A 15329-nucleotide genomic window follows, 5' to 3' on the forward strand; every position below is an offset into this window, starting at 1 on the left:
TATGCAAATATCGTAAAATATAAGATATTTCTTCATGACTGTACTGCACCCTCCACTTAATCAGAACACAATTCAGTTGGGATACTTCCCAGGATAGCCAAGCTATACTACCAAGGAATTCTACTTAATTGGGATGCCAACATATGAGTAGTCAGGGCCAGCTCTAGGTTTTTTGCCGCCCCAAGCAAAAAAAAATGTTTGGCTGCCCCCGGCCCCAGCCCTGGACTCCTCCCCCAACCTGCACCCTCCTTCCACCCCAGCCCTGGGTCACTGGTAACTCACTACGAGGGTGGGTCATTCAGCAGGAATTTTTGATGTGCACAGAACACAGACAGGATTGGTTCCCATATGGTTACAGAACTGCAGTAAAGTGGAACAATTTTCTTGTGTGATTGGAGGATATCTGGATGCATATTATAAGACTGTCTGCCATAAATGAGAAAAGTTGAGGTGCCTTTATTATTCTTTTGTTCCACTCTTTGTTTCTATGGGGAATTTGCCAATGCAATATCACTGTCTTCCTTTTAAACAAACAAAAAGGGCAATGGCTGTTGAAAATAGCAATTCCAGTCCTAAAAACCACTGGGAAGCATTTCTTGCTTCTTCATTTCTTATCCTACTTTTTCTACAACAAATTACAGTGGATCAGTATATTTGATTTGGGAGAAATGAAGTAACAGCTGCCCAAATTGAGCTTAAGCATTCCTGAATTTTGAGGGTGTTCAAATCTGGACGGCAGGTGCCAGATTCCCTTTCTGAATATTAGCTAAATCTGGAAAGGAAAAGTCAATTTCTGCTTCCATGGCTCAGAAGTGGAAATCCTCCTATGTGCCTGGTACTATATCTAAAGCTGCCGAAGTCCCCTAGTAGAGCCTCCCCTCCCTTACTTTTCATTTTAAATTCTAGTGGGATCCACATACCTCCCTTGCTAAGCTTCAGATAGAGAGGGGCATTGTCCATTTAGTCCACCCAATTCCTCCTTTGTGGGCTGCAAGATGAGGTCACACCAGTATCCCTAATGCAGTCTGGGGAAGTCTTCTGAAGGGAACATCTGGAGCAAAGCCTTCTACTCCTTGGGCACACTTGTTCCCCGTTCACAGTGCCAACACTTTCGACTTGCAGCATGGCTCAGCTACCTAACACCCTCCCCTCCCTTTCCTGTTGATAACTGCCAAGGGATTGCTGAGAAATGTAGTTCTTTCCCTGCTCTAGGGCTGGCTCTATAGGCAGGGAGCTAGGCAACGAACTAATGGTCCCGTGGGTTCTCAGCTCCCATGCTAGATCCTCAGCTGATCCATGGCTCCACTTCTGTAGGGTTGTGAGAGGGAAGGAAGTGAGTTTAAAAAAAAAAAAAAAAGGATGGCCAAAATGACGCCTCCTGGAAATGTGCCACCCCAAGCACCTGCTTGTTTTGCTGGTGCCTAGAGCTGGCCCTGTGAGCAGTGGTACTCAAATAGGGATACTATGTCTTTGTAATGTTCAGAGGCTGATGGTGCTTTGACACCTTTCAAAAATCCTTGGCCTCTGCCAGTGCTTGTTTGTGAGGGGAGAAGGATAGCTCAGTGGTTTGAGCATTGGCCTGCTAAACCCAAGATTGTAAGTTCAATCCTTGAGAGGGCCATCTGGGGCAAAAATCAGTACTTGGTCTTGCTGCTAATGAAGGCAGGGGGCTGGACTCAATTACCTTTCAAGGTCCCTTCCAGTTCTAGGAGATAGGTATATCTCCAATTATTTATTATTTTTATTATAAAGCAGAAGTGTTTTAACAATCTCTCTTTAGATTTTTTGAAATACTGATGAAAATTAACCCCTTTAAGGATGGAAAAAGTATAGGACTGCTAGAATGCTGGAAGGCCCTGAATTTGGTAGTTCAATTTTAGCTCAATCTGGGTAAAAATAACTTCTTGTTCTGTGTGGTGTTGTTTCTTTTGTAAGTGACAGACCTATAGCAAATTTATTTCTTCAGAAAATCAGCAAGTTAAATGTGAGCAAAACAAAGCAATCTGAGAACCATTTCAGATACAAGCAAAAAGTGCACCACCCCTCGTTAGTCAGAAATTCTCCTTAATCAGAATGAAAGGTGAGCCACTTGGGTATCCCAATTAAGGTGGATTTAGCAGTATGTTATTTATCAAATGCTTATAAGAAGAAGTTGATAATGGCCTTGAGTTGAGGATGTTTATGCTCGAGGAGGTCCTCCACGAGCTCTTGCATTTTACTACAGTTAGAGTAGTCATAATTTGGCAACTCTGAGCGGAAGGGTGGCTGACGAGTAAACTTTCCACCCAAAGAGGTCCTGCCTCTTGTGTTCTTTATCTTGCAGTGAGGAGTGGAAATGAGACTGTTTACTGCACTGATTAGCAGCCTCTACTAACAGAAAGCAGGCTTGAGGGTGTGAAAACAAAAATTCCATGCCTTTGGCTGGAACAAAGTATTTTCTGTCAGCTCTTTTGTTAGTGGATGGTGTCGATGCCAGTGTTTGCCATATTACCTCCACAGGATCCATTATAGCCTCATCCATGGGGAGGGCAATCTTGGTCGATGATGCCAGTTGTAGGATTATGTTGCTTCTCCTGCACCTCATATAAGGCAATTTCTTGGCTGTTTGTTACTCTTTTGAAGAGTTCTTGGAACTGTCATCTGGTGCCATTGGGGTAGACAGCGTCACCGCTTCGTCTGGTGTGGAAGATGAGTGTGGGGCAGGTGGTGAATCATCCAGGTCTATCTGTGATAGTATCTCTTCCTCTTCTATCTCTGTCTTGGGGTCAGAGGTTTCTCTGTGTGGTAATGATAGGTGTATTCTGGAACATCTTGTTGCTGGGGAAGGGGGACCAGAATACAGATTCTGGTGTGTGGGCCAAGTGGTTGTCCTGCATGCCTGCTTCCTCGCCACTATGTATGGAGAGTGGTGCAGGAGATGAAGGATGTACCATGCTATGTAGCTTGGGGACTGTTCAGTGATGAGCAGAGGTGACTGTCAGGGCCAGCTCCAGCATTTTTGCTGCCCCAAGTGGTGAAGCGGAAAAAAAAAAAAAGCCGATCTGTGGCACTTTGGAGGCAGCTCGATCGTGCCGCTTTATTCTTCTGCGGCAATTCGGCGGCAGGTCCTTCGCCCCCTCTCTCCCTCTTCGGCAGCAGTTCGGCGGCAGCTCAAAGAGGAGGAGAAGGACTAAGGGACCCGCCGCCAAATTGAAGCCGAAGACCCAGATGTGCCGCCCCCCTTTCCATTGGCCGCCCCAAGCACCTGCTTGGTTCGTTGGTGCCTGGAGCTGGCCCTAGTGATTGCGATGCTGAAGAAACTGCTATGTCCTCAGTATGCAGGAGTCGCATTAGTCCCGCCTTGGGGTTGCAGTCGACCGTTGGGAGTGCTGACCGGTGCCAGGTTTAGCTTATTAGTTGGCATCAAGTCTTGGGTCGGTGCCAGTGGTGGCAACATTGATTGCGGCACTGCTGCCTGTGCCACGCTCTGCACCTGGGTAGTCAGTGCCTTGGAGGAGACTTGATGTCTCAACTCCGGTGCAGCACGTTGGGGCTTAGCAGGGGTCCACTGAGGGACAGAATCGGAGGAGTCCGGTGCCTCACAAGTGCTCACTCTGGATGAGTGGAGCACTGACGGTAAAGACCTCGCCGGGGAAACTCTGTTTTTCTGAGACACCCTTGCTGGAGAAGTCAAGGCTCACTTCCTGAGTTTTGGAAGTTGGAGCCTTATCAGAGCTCAGGGATCTCGGTTTATGAGATTCCCCAGAGGACGTCTCTTGCGGAGGTTGGACGGATTTCTCCAGCAGAAACATTTTCAAGTAGAGATCCCTGTCACTTCTTGCCCTTGTTGTTCAGTTGGTGCAGTTTAAGCATTTCTGCGAGATATGAGTTTCTCCCAGACAGTGAATGCAAGATGTGTGGTTGTCAGAGACTGGGATCGGTTCACGGCAGGAGTCACACCTTTAAAATCCTGTTGAGCCTGGCATGACGGCAGTTAAGCCTCTCCTGCCTCTCGAGAGATAAGGATGGGAGTTAATTGTAATGATAAACTGTAGAAACTGTTCCCAAAGGGATAGTTAAGCAGAGAAAAAGTCTTCTTTGTTCTTTTTTTTTGAAGAAAAACCTCTAAGAGGAACTATCGAAATTATGTAACTATGTATAGACTAAGACTAACTAAACAATGTAACTAAGCATAGACTAATAAGAAGTTCCTATGTAACTTTTTTTTTCTTTCAGAAAGTATCAAAGAAAGCACCACCGTGGAGCTCCGTCTACAGCTGAGGACGGTTGAGAAGGGACTGAGAGGACAGTCAGGGGTGCTGCGCCACAGGAGGTGCCAACAACTGCATGAGATGACTTCTGTGCGCGCCCTTCCCCTGACCGAGTACTGCTGTGAGAAATCTCCGACCTCTGGCACAGGGACGCACCGACATCTAGAGTGAAGCACCCACAGGGACACCACTTGAAGAAGAAATATCAATTCATTGATAGGCAAACAGCATGTTATGGACATTTCTATTTATGCTTTTAACTGAATATTATGACACAATTTCCTCTTACTTTTGATCATGCTAATATCATTGGCTCCATCTCCGATGGCCAAGGTGACTGCCTTCCTGTGCTTCTTAACCAGCTCTACCACTTGTGCTTTTTGTAAGGGAGTCACTCGACAACAAATCACAGTTTTACACATGCAGGCAACTTCCACAAATTCATTCTCTAGATCAGCCTCAAGTGCATGAGCCTGCAATACAAAGTATTCCCTGTCAGAGTGTTGGTTCTGTAACTATAATCAATAGAAGATGTGATGGGTAGGAAATGAGAATTATTTGCATAAAATAAATAAAATAATTTCACAAGTTTTTTTAAACAGCTGAAGCCTTTAGTGGAAGATACCACACATCTCCAGTAAATACAATAAATCAGTCTCATAAGTGTATGCATATAATCCTAACACACAACGCAAGCGAAGCTACATTTTGTTGTAAAATACTTGATTTAATTACACGTTCAATACACTATTAACAAAGAGGGAAGAAATAACCTAAAATTGGATAATTACAGTTATTTCAGTCCAGCACTTGACTTTCCAGCTAACTTTATGAGAATTTAAAATGGCCTAATCCAGTGAATCATCAGCTCTGCTGCGAGTGTTTAGTTGCAGATACTCAATGTATCTTTGTAGTTCAGCACCCACGGAGCCTCTTCACAATTCAGACACAGTAAAATGCTGGCAACTATCATTAAATAAAGTCTGACCAAACTCTGTGGTCTGCCTCTCTCCTTTGGATTGACATATAGCTAGTCCAACTGTATGTGGCATGTGAGCAGGGTCACTGGAAAAATGCATAAAATATTCCCATTTTGACACATAGTGTGTGGTTTCATTTACTGTGTGACAATTTTTCCATTAAACTGTAGGAGGGAGAGAAAACCTTTTGAAAGCCCCAGGCAAGAAAAGGACAGGGATTTCTTCAAAATCATGGGAGAGGAAAAACTTCAGGTCACTGGTTTAGATATTATGAAGACTGGGGGCGGGGGGAGAGGGGGATGCCCCAAGGAATAGGGAAAAGATAGTGCTTTTCCAGATCTTTGAAAAGGCTCAGGGGAAAGGACTGAGGCATGAGCTGGTTGCCTTTTAGATATCTCCAAACAAAAAGGGTAACTAGAAATTTTATCTTCTTTCCCAATTCTAATTTTAAACTCTGACAAAACCAGCAAATACCCATTGCTCTTCCCATTCTTTTGACTCTCTGATGAGGCTGCCAATTAGGGTGCCACTTAATCCCAGTGATGGTGCTTGCTGGAGATGTTCACAACCGAGCTAGTGTCTTATTAGCTAACAGCTAATTTCTCAAAAGTGAAGCCTGCGCTTTTAACTCTCTTAAGTTAGAAAGTCAGAAGATCGTTTTGAACTTGTTCAAGATTTTGAACCTGAACTACATTAAAGTAATGTAAGTTTATTCTGTTATGACACGAACCAGATTTCCTAATCAAAGCAAATTGTTTTGGCATCCCTGTAAGATGCTGATATTTAGAAAACCCACTGGAGGTATCTTTGGTGCAGTAATTATTTTAAGGTCAAGTTGTGCTCTCAAACAACAAACATCAGGAAAAAATAACAGCATTACATCTGCCTAATTGCATTCACTTAATTAATTGGCATTGATTTGTGATATTCCCCTCACACAAGTACTTAAACAATAATAGCAGTGGTCTATGTCTAGTTAAGAAGGGATAAGATAGTGTGAACTAGTTCTTACTATGAGGCTTTCTCCACTGTGGCAGTTATTAAAAAAAGCTGTATAGAGTTACTCATTTGATTTTTCTTCCATACACATCCAAAAGTTATGACGTAATTTTTAATAGTTTCTTGCAATTATATCAGCCTTTGTTTTTAGCTTTCTTACGAAACAGTTTTAGAGTCTGGAGAGAAATCCGTCATTAGAAAACAAAACAGACATTATTTGGGATGGGAAGGAAAGGACAAAACCTGAAAAAACTGACTTACCAGACTATGTCCATTTATGACTAATGCATAATCACCAGTGACAGTTTCTTCCAAGACTGAGCCCTGCTTTGATTCTTGCATTTTTTCACAAAATACATGACCATTGGAAAGGTCTTTGCTTTGTCCAAACAAATGTTCTTTCGCTTTCCTTAAAAGAAAAAAGGAATATGTTATTATTAATTTTAATCAGACAATGATTTAGAGCTAATTTCAGTTCTGCTGTAATTAATATTACATAAGAGCGAATTTCAGTAGGCAAAAAGGATATTTCTTTTACGTGATGAAGATACTGTAGTGCACTGGTTCTCAAACTAGAGCCACTGCTTGTTCAGGGAAAGCCTCTGGTGGGCCAGGCTGGTTTACCTGCCGCGTCAACAGGTTCGGCCAATCACAGCTCCCAGTGGCCAAAGTTCGCTGCTCCAGGCCAATGGGGGCTATGGGAAGTGGCGGCTAGTACATCCCTTGGACCGTGCCGCTTCCTGCAGCTCCCATTGGCCTGAAGCAGTGAACTGCAGCCACTGGGAGCTGCGATCAGCCAAACCTGTAGATGCAGCAGGTAAACAAACCGGCCCACCTGCCAGGGGCTTTCCCCGAACAAGCGGCGGCCCTAGTCTGAGAACCACTGCTGTAGTGTGTTTAAAATCTAAGGAAGTAGGTGGTGTAGGGTATGAAGGTAAGACAATATTCCTGAGTGTTTTTAAATAACTTAAGTATCAGAGGGGTAGCCGTGTTAGTCTGGATCTGTAAAAGCAGCAGAGAATCCTGTGGCACCTTATAGACTAACAGACGTTTTGGAGCGTGAGCTTCTGGTGAATACACTCGTCAGCGCAGGTAGTAATATTCCAGGGCAGGTATATATATGCTAGCAAGCAAGCTAGAGTACTCCCTACACTAACACCAGAACAAATCAGCATACCCTTAGAGCCCCGACCAGGGTTATTCTATCTACTACCCAAGATCCACAAACCCGGAAATCCTGGACGCCCCATCATCTCGCTTGGCACTCTCACTGAGGGACTGTCTGATATGTGGACTTCTCTACTCGCTATGCCACCAGCACTCCCAGCTATCTCGTGACACCACTGATTTCCTGAGGAAACTACAACGCATTGGTCACCTCCCAGAACACCATCCTAGCCACCATGGATGTAGAGGCTCTCTACACAAAATCCCACACACAGATGGAATACAAGCTGTTAAGAACAGTATCTGATGATGCCACAGCAAAACTGGCTTGCTGAGCTCTGTGCCTTTATACTCCCACACAACTATTTCAAGTTTGATGACATATATACTCCAGATCAGTGGCACTGCTATGGGCACGCATGGCCCCACAATACGCCAATATTTTTATGGCTGACCTGGAACAACGCTTCCTCAGCTCTCTGTTACTCACGCCCTTCTACCTACGCTACATTGATGACATTCTCATCATCTGACCATGGAAGGAGACTCTGAGAAAATTCCACCACGATTTCAACAACTTCACCCCAACATCAACCTCAGCCTGGACCAATCTACACAGGAGATCCACTTTCTAGACACCACGGTGCAAATAAGTGATGGTCACATTAACACCACTCTATATCAAAAACCATACGACCGCTACGCGTACCTTCTGCTTCCAGCTTCCATTGGGCACATCACACGATCCATTGTCTACAGCCAGACACTGAGGTACAACCGCATCTGCTCTAACCCTCAGACAGAGACCACACACTACAAAAATCCACCAAGCACTTCTCAAAACTACAATACCCGCACGAGGAAATTAGGAAACAGATCAACAGAGCCAGACGTGTACCCAGAGGCCTCTACTGCAAGACAAACCCAAGAAAGAACCAACAGGACTCCACTGGCCTCACTTACAGCCCCCAGCTAAAACCCTCAAGCATCATCAGGGATCTACAACCCATCCTGGACAATGATCCCACATTTCACGGATCTTGGGTGGCAGGCCAATCCTGCCCACAGACAACCTGCCAACCTGAACGTATTCTCACCACAACTGCACACCGTACCATAGTAACTCTTGCTCAGGAACCAATCCATGCAACAAACCTCGATGCCAACTCTGCCACATATCTACACCCACAACCATCATAGGACCTAACCAATCAGCCATACCATCACTGGTTCATTCACCTGCACGTCCACCAATAAATACGCCATCATATGCCAGCAATGCCCCTCTGCTAGTGTATCGGCCAAACTGGACAATCACTACGGAAAAGGGATAAATGGACACAAATCAGATATCAGGAATGGCAATATACAAAAACCTGTAGGAGAGCACTTCAACCTCCCTGGCACACTATAGCAGACCTTAAGGTGGCATCTCTGCAGCAAAAAAACTTCTAGGACCAGACTTCAAGAGAAACTGCTGAGCTTCAGTTCATTTGCAAATTTGACACTATCAGCTGGACTCAACAAAGACTGGTAATGGCTTGCCAATTACAGAACCGTTTCTCCTCCTTGGTTTTCACATCTCTACTGCTAGAACAGGGCCTCACCTCCCTGACTGAACTAACTCGTTATCTCTAGCTTGCTTGCTAGCTATATATACCTCCCTGGAATTCCATACCCTGCGTCTGGATACGAGGGGTATTCACCCACGAAAGCTCACGCGCCAAAATGTCTGTTAGTCTATAAGGTGCCACAGGATTCTCTGCTGCTTTTAAATAACTTAGACATTCATCCAACAAAGTGGGTATTCACCCACGAAAGTTCATGCTCCAATATATCTGTTAGTTTATAAAATGCCAAAGGACTCTTTGCTGCTTTTAAATAACTTAGAACTTAAATAGCAATCTTGATCTGAGTTTGACTGGAATGATTTATCACTAATTTGGTATTAAGATTTTAAGTGGTGCTGCAGATCGTGATCGTGGCTCTTTTTTTTTGCTGCTTGGGGCAGCAAAAACCCTGGAGCCGGCCCTGCCTCATATCTGACTGGATTTGACACCAGCTGATCTCTTCAGGAGTTTGTGGCCACTGGTATTCAGTGACAAAATAGCCTTCTTAAATACTGCTTATTTTAAGAGTAGGAAGAAAACATTGAGAGAAAAAGGATTTTAAAACAACAAACAGTTGATACACGTGTCTGTCTTCCCTAAACCCTTACCATCCAGTGATAGTTGCCTAGATGAGCCTAACGTTTGCATCTGACGAAGTGGGTATTCACCCACGAAAGCTCATCCTCCAATACCTCTGTTAATCTATAAAGTGCCACAGGACTCTCTGCTGCTTATTTAGCTTTGAATATTTTTCAATTTTATTTTATTTTTTAATATTCGCTTGTCTTTTAAATTTAGAAAAATAATACACAGTTGCTCTACAAGAATCTGGTCTGAACAGACCCTTAAACTTTTAAGAAGTTCCAATCAGAATACTGATCTGAGCTTTGTGGCTCAAATCACAATATTTACTATGGCACATGACATCTATGTTCATTTTTTGAAAAAAATTTCAATTATTGATTCAGTGAATAAGTTGTTTTCTGAACAAGAGGCAGCTTCTGCATAAAATACCAAAATAAATATGCTGCTCACCAGAGTCCAGGATTTTCTTATTTATTTACGTCTGCAGTAAAAGATAGCATACTTTTACTTAAAATATCCAAATATTCTGTATTTGCAGGATATCATGGTGCTATATGCCTAATTCCAGAACAACATGTCTACTATGCAATGGAGACCAGGAGTACCACAGCAGTGATGCAGCTGGTCTCCTGGGAAAGAGTGTCTTCTTTGTTCTTTGAAGGCCACCTATGTGGTTGATCTGGAAATGGCACAGAGACAACCAGTGCATTCCACCCCCAAATCACAATAAGGGTAAATTCAAGGTGCTTTACACGGGAAATAAAAGATGACACCAGAAAGAAACAATAGATAATTATGCATGTTGTGAGAGAAGAAGAACTGGCCTTGGCTACACTGGCGCTTTACAGTGCTGCAACTTTCTCGCTCAGGGGTGTGAAAAAAAACACCCCCCTGAGCGCTGCAAGTTACAGTGCTGTAAAGCGCCAGTGTAAACAGTGCCGCTGGCACTGCAACCACACTCGCACTTCAAAGCCATACCCTAAAGAAGCCACTAATAAAAAGTCTGCGGGGGGGTGGGGGTGGGGGAGAAAAACTTGCATACTGCCACAAACTTGAATTCAGAAAATATACATATTAAATAATGTATTTTGTTACCCATTTTCTGTCTTACTGAAGATATGTCTTAACACTAACTTTGATCTAAGCATCATTTTCTATTGGATCCCGCACTGAAATCAAACCACAATGTTTACAAAATCACCATATGTAGCAATGGAAATGACTGTAATATCATAAATTCAGTATGAAAAACTTCAGTGGAGGGAGAAATTTTAAAACTCTTAAGTTCCTTTGGCTTGGGAGGATCAGACAGTTTGTTTCAGAACATCAAATCAGGAAATACCCACTACCTACACTAAGAGTTAAAAGTTGGAGGCAATGGCCACTTGTTCTATTAGAAAGTTTATATAGATAATTCTCTCCATTCTCTAAACATATATTTTAGCTTCAGTGACACAATATACCGTGCATGCAGACTTTCTAGATGTCTTTCTCAGAAACAAATATGAGTATTTGTGGGTTTCCTGTTTAATTAAGTCTTTCCCAGTCTGTACTACTGACTCAATTTCTACTTTCCTTCATCAGTAACCTAATCCCAAAGGGGTAAAATGCAAGCCAGGATTTACTTGTATTCAGTGATGCCCTCTGTCAGATATGTGATGGAATTCATATGGGTTCACATATTCAAGGGCAGCACTGCCTTTTGCCAACTGAAGCTTTTCTTGTACACCATTTGATAACTGGAATCACATATGGATATGTAGTTATTTACATTGCACCATGCAACTACATCACCCAACTCTTTGACAATCTTTTGACTATGCAAACCATGGTACACATTTGTACCTCATTTCTGCCTATCTTCCATGTTTCCAAGATTTTTTTTAAAAGGAAGAATCATTTACTCTGTTTTACCATGTCCATATTTGGTTCCCACACTGCTTTCTTGCTTGAACCCTGGCCTAATGCTCTATGAGTGATTTTCACCCCCGACCCCTGCGCCAAGCTCAACAATTCATACCCAAATTAATTCCTACATAAATAGTTTATGAAAAAATAGAACCTCATGTTAATATAACTCATTTTCATTGAATAAAGGCCATATATAAAGTATAATGCTTAACCAAAATACACAAATCACAAAAGGCTAAAAAAAAAGTGTTTGTTTACTTAAACAGTTGTATTATGTAGTTTCCCATTATTCAGATTGAAGATATATTAGTTACAGGAACAGGTTGGGACTGAAAAGCCCAAACCACTTGGCTGGTGCTAAAATACCAAGGGATAATTAGGTAAACTGATGCCTTGTTTGTCTGATACCCAAAATAGGCAAGAATTTTATGTCCATGGTAATTACAGAAAAAATTAGAAATTGCTATGTTTGGCTCTAGTGCAAGTAGAAAAAAATACCTAGAAATGCAAAAGAGACACAAATAAGAGGACTGAGAAGGAACAAAACTCTAAACTTCACTGAGGAAAAGTAGAAGGGAGAGAAAGGCATGGCCTACAGATCTTTAAACATATCTATTCAGTAAGCTGTCTGGAAAAGGTGGAAGGATGCTGCTGCCTGTAATGCATTTTCCATATTCTAGTAAAATTATAATAAAAACACTGTAGAAAGTTTGATACCATGGCATGCTTCCAGTGCTACTGACCAATACTTAAATACATGTTGTTTCTGTATTAAAAAAAAAGAAAAGAGAAAAGGAAAGGCTCTCCTCCTGCAGAAGCGTAAGAACTGAAAGGGCCAGGATGGTATTATGTTGGCATATTGTCTGTGTATTTCCCAACTGTGCTGTGAGTGGTAATAATTTATTCTATTCTAAGGAAGGAAATTTACATAAATTTCCAACAATGAAAATCATAATGCTAGCAATGTGTATCATTCAAGAAGTCCCAGCTAACACACTGAGAGAGGAGATAAACGTGTGTGAGAGAGAAAGAAACAGAGGTTGAGATCTATGCCCACGTCAGCACTATTTCTAATAGTAATTATTCTCCAAATTAGAAACTGCTGACATTTCCTCTGCCAGATGAAGTGATAATGGTATTTGTTCTAACCCCTCCACACTTAAGCATAAAGTGATATGGAAGGCAGCAGTGGGAATGAGTCACGGCTACAGAACTCATGACTATGCATATGCAATGACCCTATAATCCATGCAGAGTGGGAGCCAACCAGTATTCTAGTTTGCAGTCTGGAGCAGTGGCCTCAAGTCGCTGGTTTGCTGCCTTCAGACAGGCAAGTTGGCACACTTTTATGCCAGCTGACTGAACTTTAACAGACGGAATCTTAAGGAAAGGTTTGTAGTATCACAGGGAGAGAGTCTAATTGGAGTAACAACAAGGAGTCTGGTGGCACCTTAAAGACTAACGGATTTATTTGGGATAAATCCGTTAGTCTTTAAGGTGCCACCAGACTCCTTGTTCTTTTTGTGGATACAGACTAATATGGCTACCTCCTGATAACTGGAGCATTTTGTGTGCAAGGAAGAAAATAAGATAATGTATTTTAAATGTTTTTTTACCTGAGTTTTTCACGCACTTCCATTACCGTGTGACCAGCCACTATGAAAATCTCATTCATGGTGTCAGTGAGCATATGGCAGGAATAACCAATGTTCATGGAAGTTTCTGAGAGACAATAATGTCAGTTTTGCTTAGGATGGTTGTAGTTAAAATCATTACTTATTTACTTTGTAATGTCAACAGAGCATATTGAGAGTACAGTACTATCATAATGAGAGTAATTCTCTAACATAATTACTGGGTTTGATATAAATGTATTACTAAAAATGCACCTTCCTCTGAGCTATATTTTATGATTATTATTTATAGTGAAGTAGTACTCAGAGTCCAATTGAGATCAAAGCCCTATTTTCTAGACACTGTTCAAACACATACCGAAAGAGCGAAGGAGTTTCTAAATAGACCAGCCAGACAAAGTGGGAAGAGAAATTGAGGCACAGGAAAAAAAACACTTGCCCAAGGTCAAATGGATGATCACTGGAAAAAAGAAAGGATGAGAACCCAAGTATCCTAACTCCTAATACAGTGCCCTAACTGCTATATCACACTGCCTTCTATACAAGGAGTAACCCATAGACAGGCACCCTTGTGCACTAGAAAAAAAAGGAGATTAAACCCCTATAGTGTCATCATTAGAAAAAAATTGTAAATGCTATTTAACTATATTTTTGTAGAGCTTGTTTTTGAGATTAAAATGCTCAAGTACACATCTGCCATTTGAGAGCTTTTTTCTCCCCACTGCGCACCTGTGGCAAGTGCCGTATCCAAAGAATTTAGGACCCAAAATCATGCTGTGATATTAACAACTGAAAATATTATGCATACTGTGCTACTGAACCTCAATCCACAAATACCAAAACAATTGGTAGAACTTTTTAGATGGTTTTACAAGACACTATTTGTATTCATTGTTCCATACATGACCCCCATCCAGGATCCTGCACACTGCCCAAACAAATACTAAGGTCATGTGGAAAGAATCCTGCCCCCATGCCATCGGCTATAGTATACCTTGCTGGCGATGCTCTCCTCTGCCAGGGTGGAGGGTGTTCACCACAAGATTCAACAGTCACACCTCTGCTGTCCTCCCCGCATGCCCATGCACAACTCAATGTTACCCTCATTGCTCTGCCTTAATGTGCATCAAACCCCTCAGAGGTGCGCTTTATTAATAATTTATAAATGTTAAATAATAATAATGTTCAAGGAAATGTGCTCCCTGCACTCCATGCAAGGGAACTGTAGAAATCTCACTGCATTTAGGGTTTTCTATCACCCCACTCCACCTACTTACTCCCAAAATTACACAGTATTAATGAATTACCTTGCTTGTCTCCTGTTAGAACCCAGATCTTAATGTTAGCTAGTGATAAACTGGCAATTGTTTCTGTAACTCCTTCTTGTAACTTGTCTTCTACAGCAGTAGCACCTAGTAACTTTGTAAGGAAGCAGAATATTTAAGTGACTTTTTACAAATGCTGCAAATTCACTTAGTTAAACTAACAGATCTGGAAAATATAAACAGGAGAAACTACATAGTTTTAAACATCTACACAGAGATAACATCAAGTTGAGTCAAAGTTTAATACAATATACTATCCTTGATCTACATTCACAGCTTCCACTGAGAGCAATGGAAATTTCCCCAAGTCTCAAAGGCAGTCTACAATCTAATTTGCATCAAAAACTACATAATATATAATTTCATGGCACTCTTGGCTGGGGATCCCCTGGTTTTGGGGGTGCCTCAAGCCCTTTTCTTGTCCAACAGGATGGCAGCAGTAGATCTAGAATCATTATTTTCTAGGTTGTTGTTTCTGTGTCAGCTCTTTTAATATGACTGTATCTCCATATCAGTCTCAGCCAAAGGCATCCTTATGGGGAAAAAACAAGGATGAAACTGAAGGCATGGGTATAATGCCACAATGGGACATAATGTGAATTGTAGCTTACGTGTTGCCTCTTTAACATAATCTGAAGAGACCAGAAGTTGAAATATCAATATTCAGTCAAGGCAACAAAGAGTGCAGAATTTCAAAGGAATTGGGAAAACTCAGCTGGGGGTTCAGAAGCAGGGGCAAATACAGCCCTCAGATACATATAGTCAACTCCCATTGACTACAATGGGAGCTGTAAGTGCACATCCAAGAGTAGGTTGTGGCCTTTACAGATAGAGGAATTGGAAAGAGCAGGCATGGGAGAGGAAGAGC

At 42.1% G+C, this 15329-nt stretch overlaps 1 protein-coding gene across 1 annotated transcript in view; it reads right to left on the reverse strand.

Moving 5' to 3' along the window:
* ATP8B4 (ATPase phospholipid transporting 8B4 (putative)) overlaps nucleotides 1-15329 on the reverse strand; it is a 157225-nt gene that overhangs the window by 20331 nt on the left and 121565 nt on the right. Inside the window, exons 18-21 of the mRNA XM_075069659.1 lie at nucleotides 14444-14555; nucleotides 13119-13224; nucleotides 6491-6638; nucleotides 4540-4723 (exon numbers count right to left, since the gene is read on the reverse strand). Of these exons, the coding sequence (XP_074925760.1) occupies nucleotides 4540-4723; nucleotides 6491-6638; nucleotides 13119-13224; nucleotides 14444-14555 (550 nt within the window). The remainder of the gene's footprint in view (nucleotides 1-4539; nucleotides 4724-6490; nucleotides 6639-13118; nucleotides 13225-14443; nucleotides 14556-15329) is intronic.

This window comes from Chelonoidis abingdonii, chromosome 9 (genome assembly GCF_003597395.2).
Source record: "Chelonoidis abingdonii isolate Lonesome George chromosome 9, CheloAbing_2.0, whole genome shotgun sequence".
NCBI lineage: Eukaryota > Metazoa > Chordata > Testudines > Testudinidae > Chelonoidis > Chelonoidis abingdonii.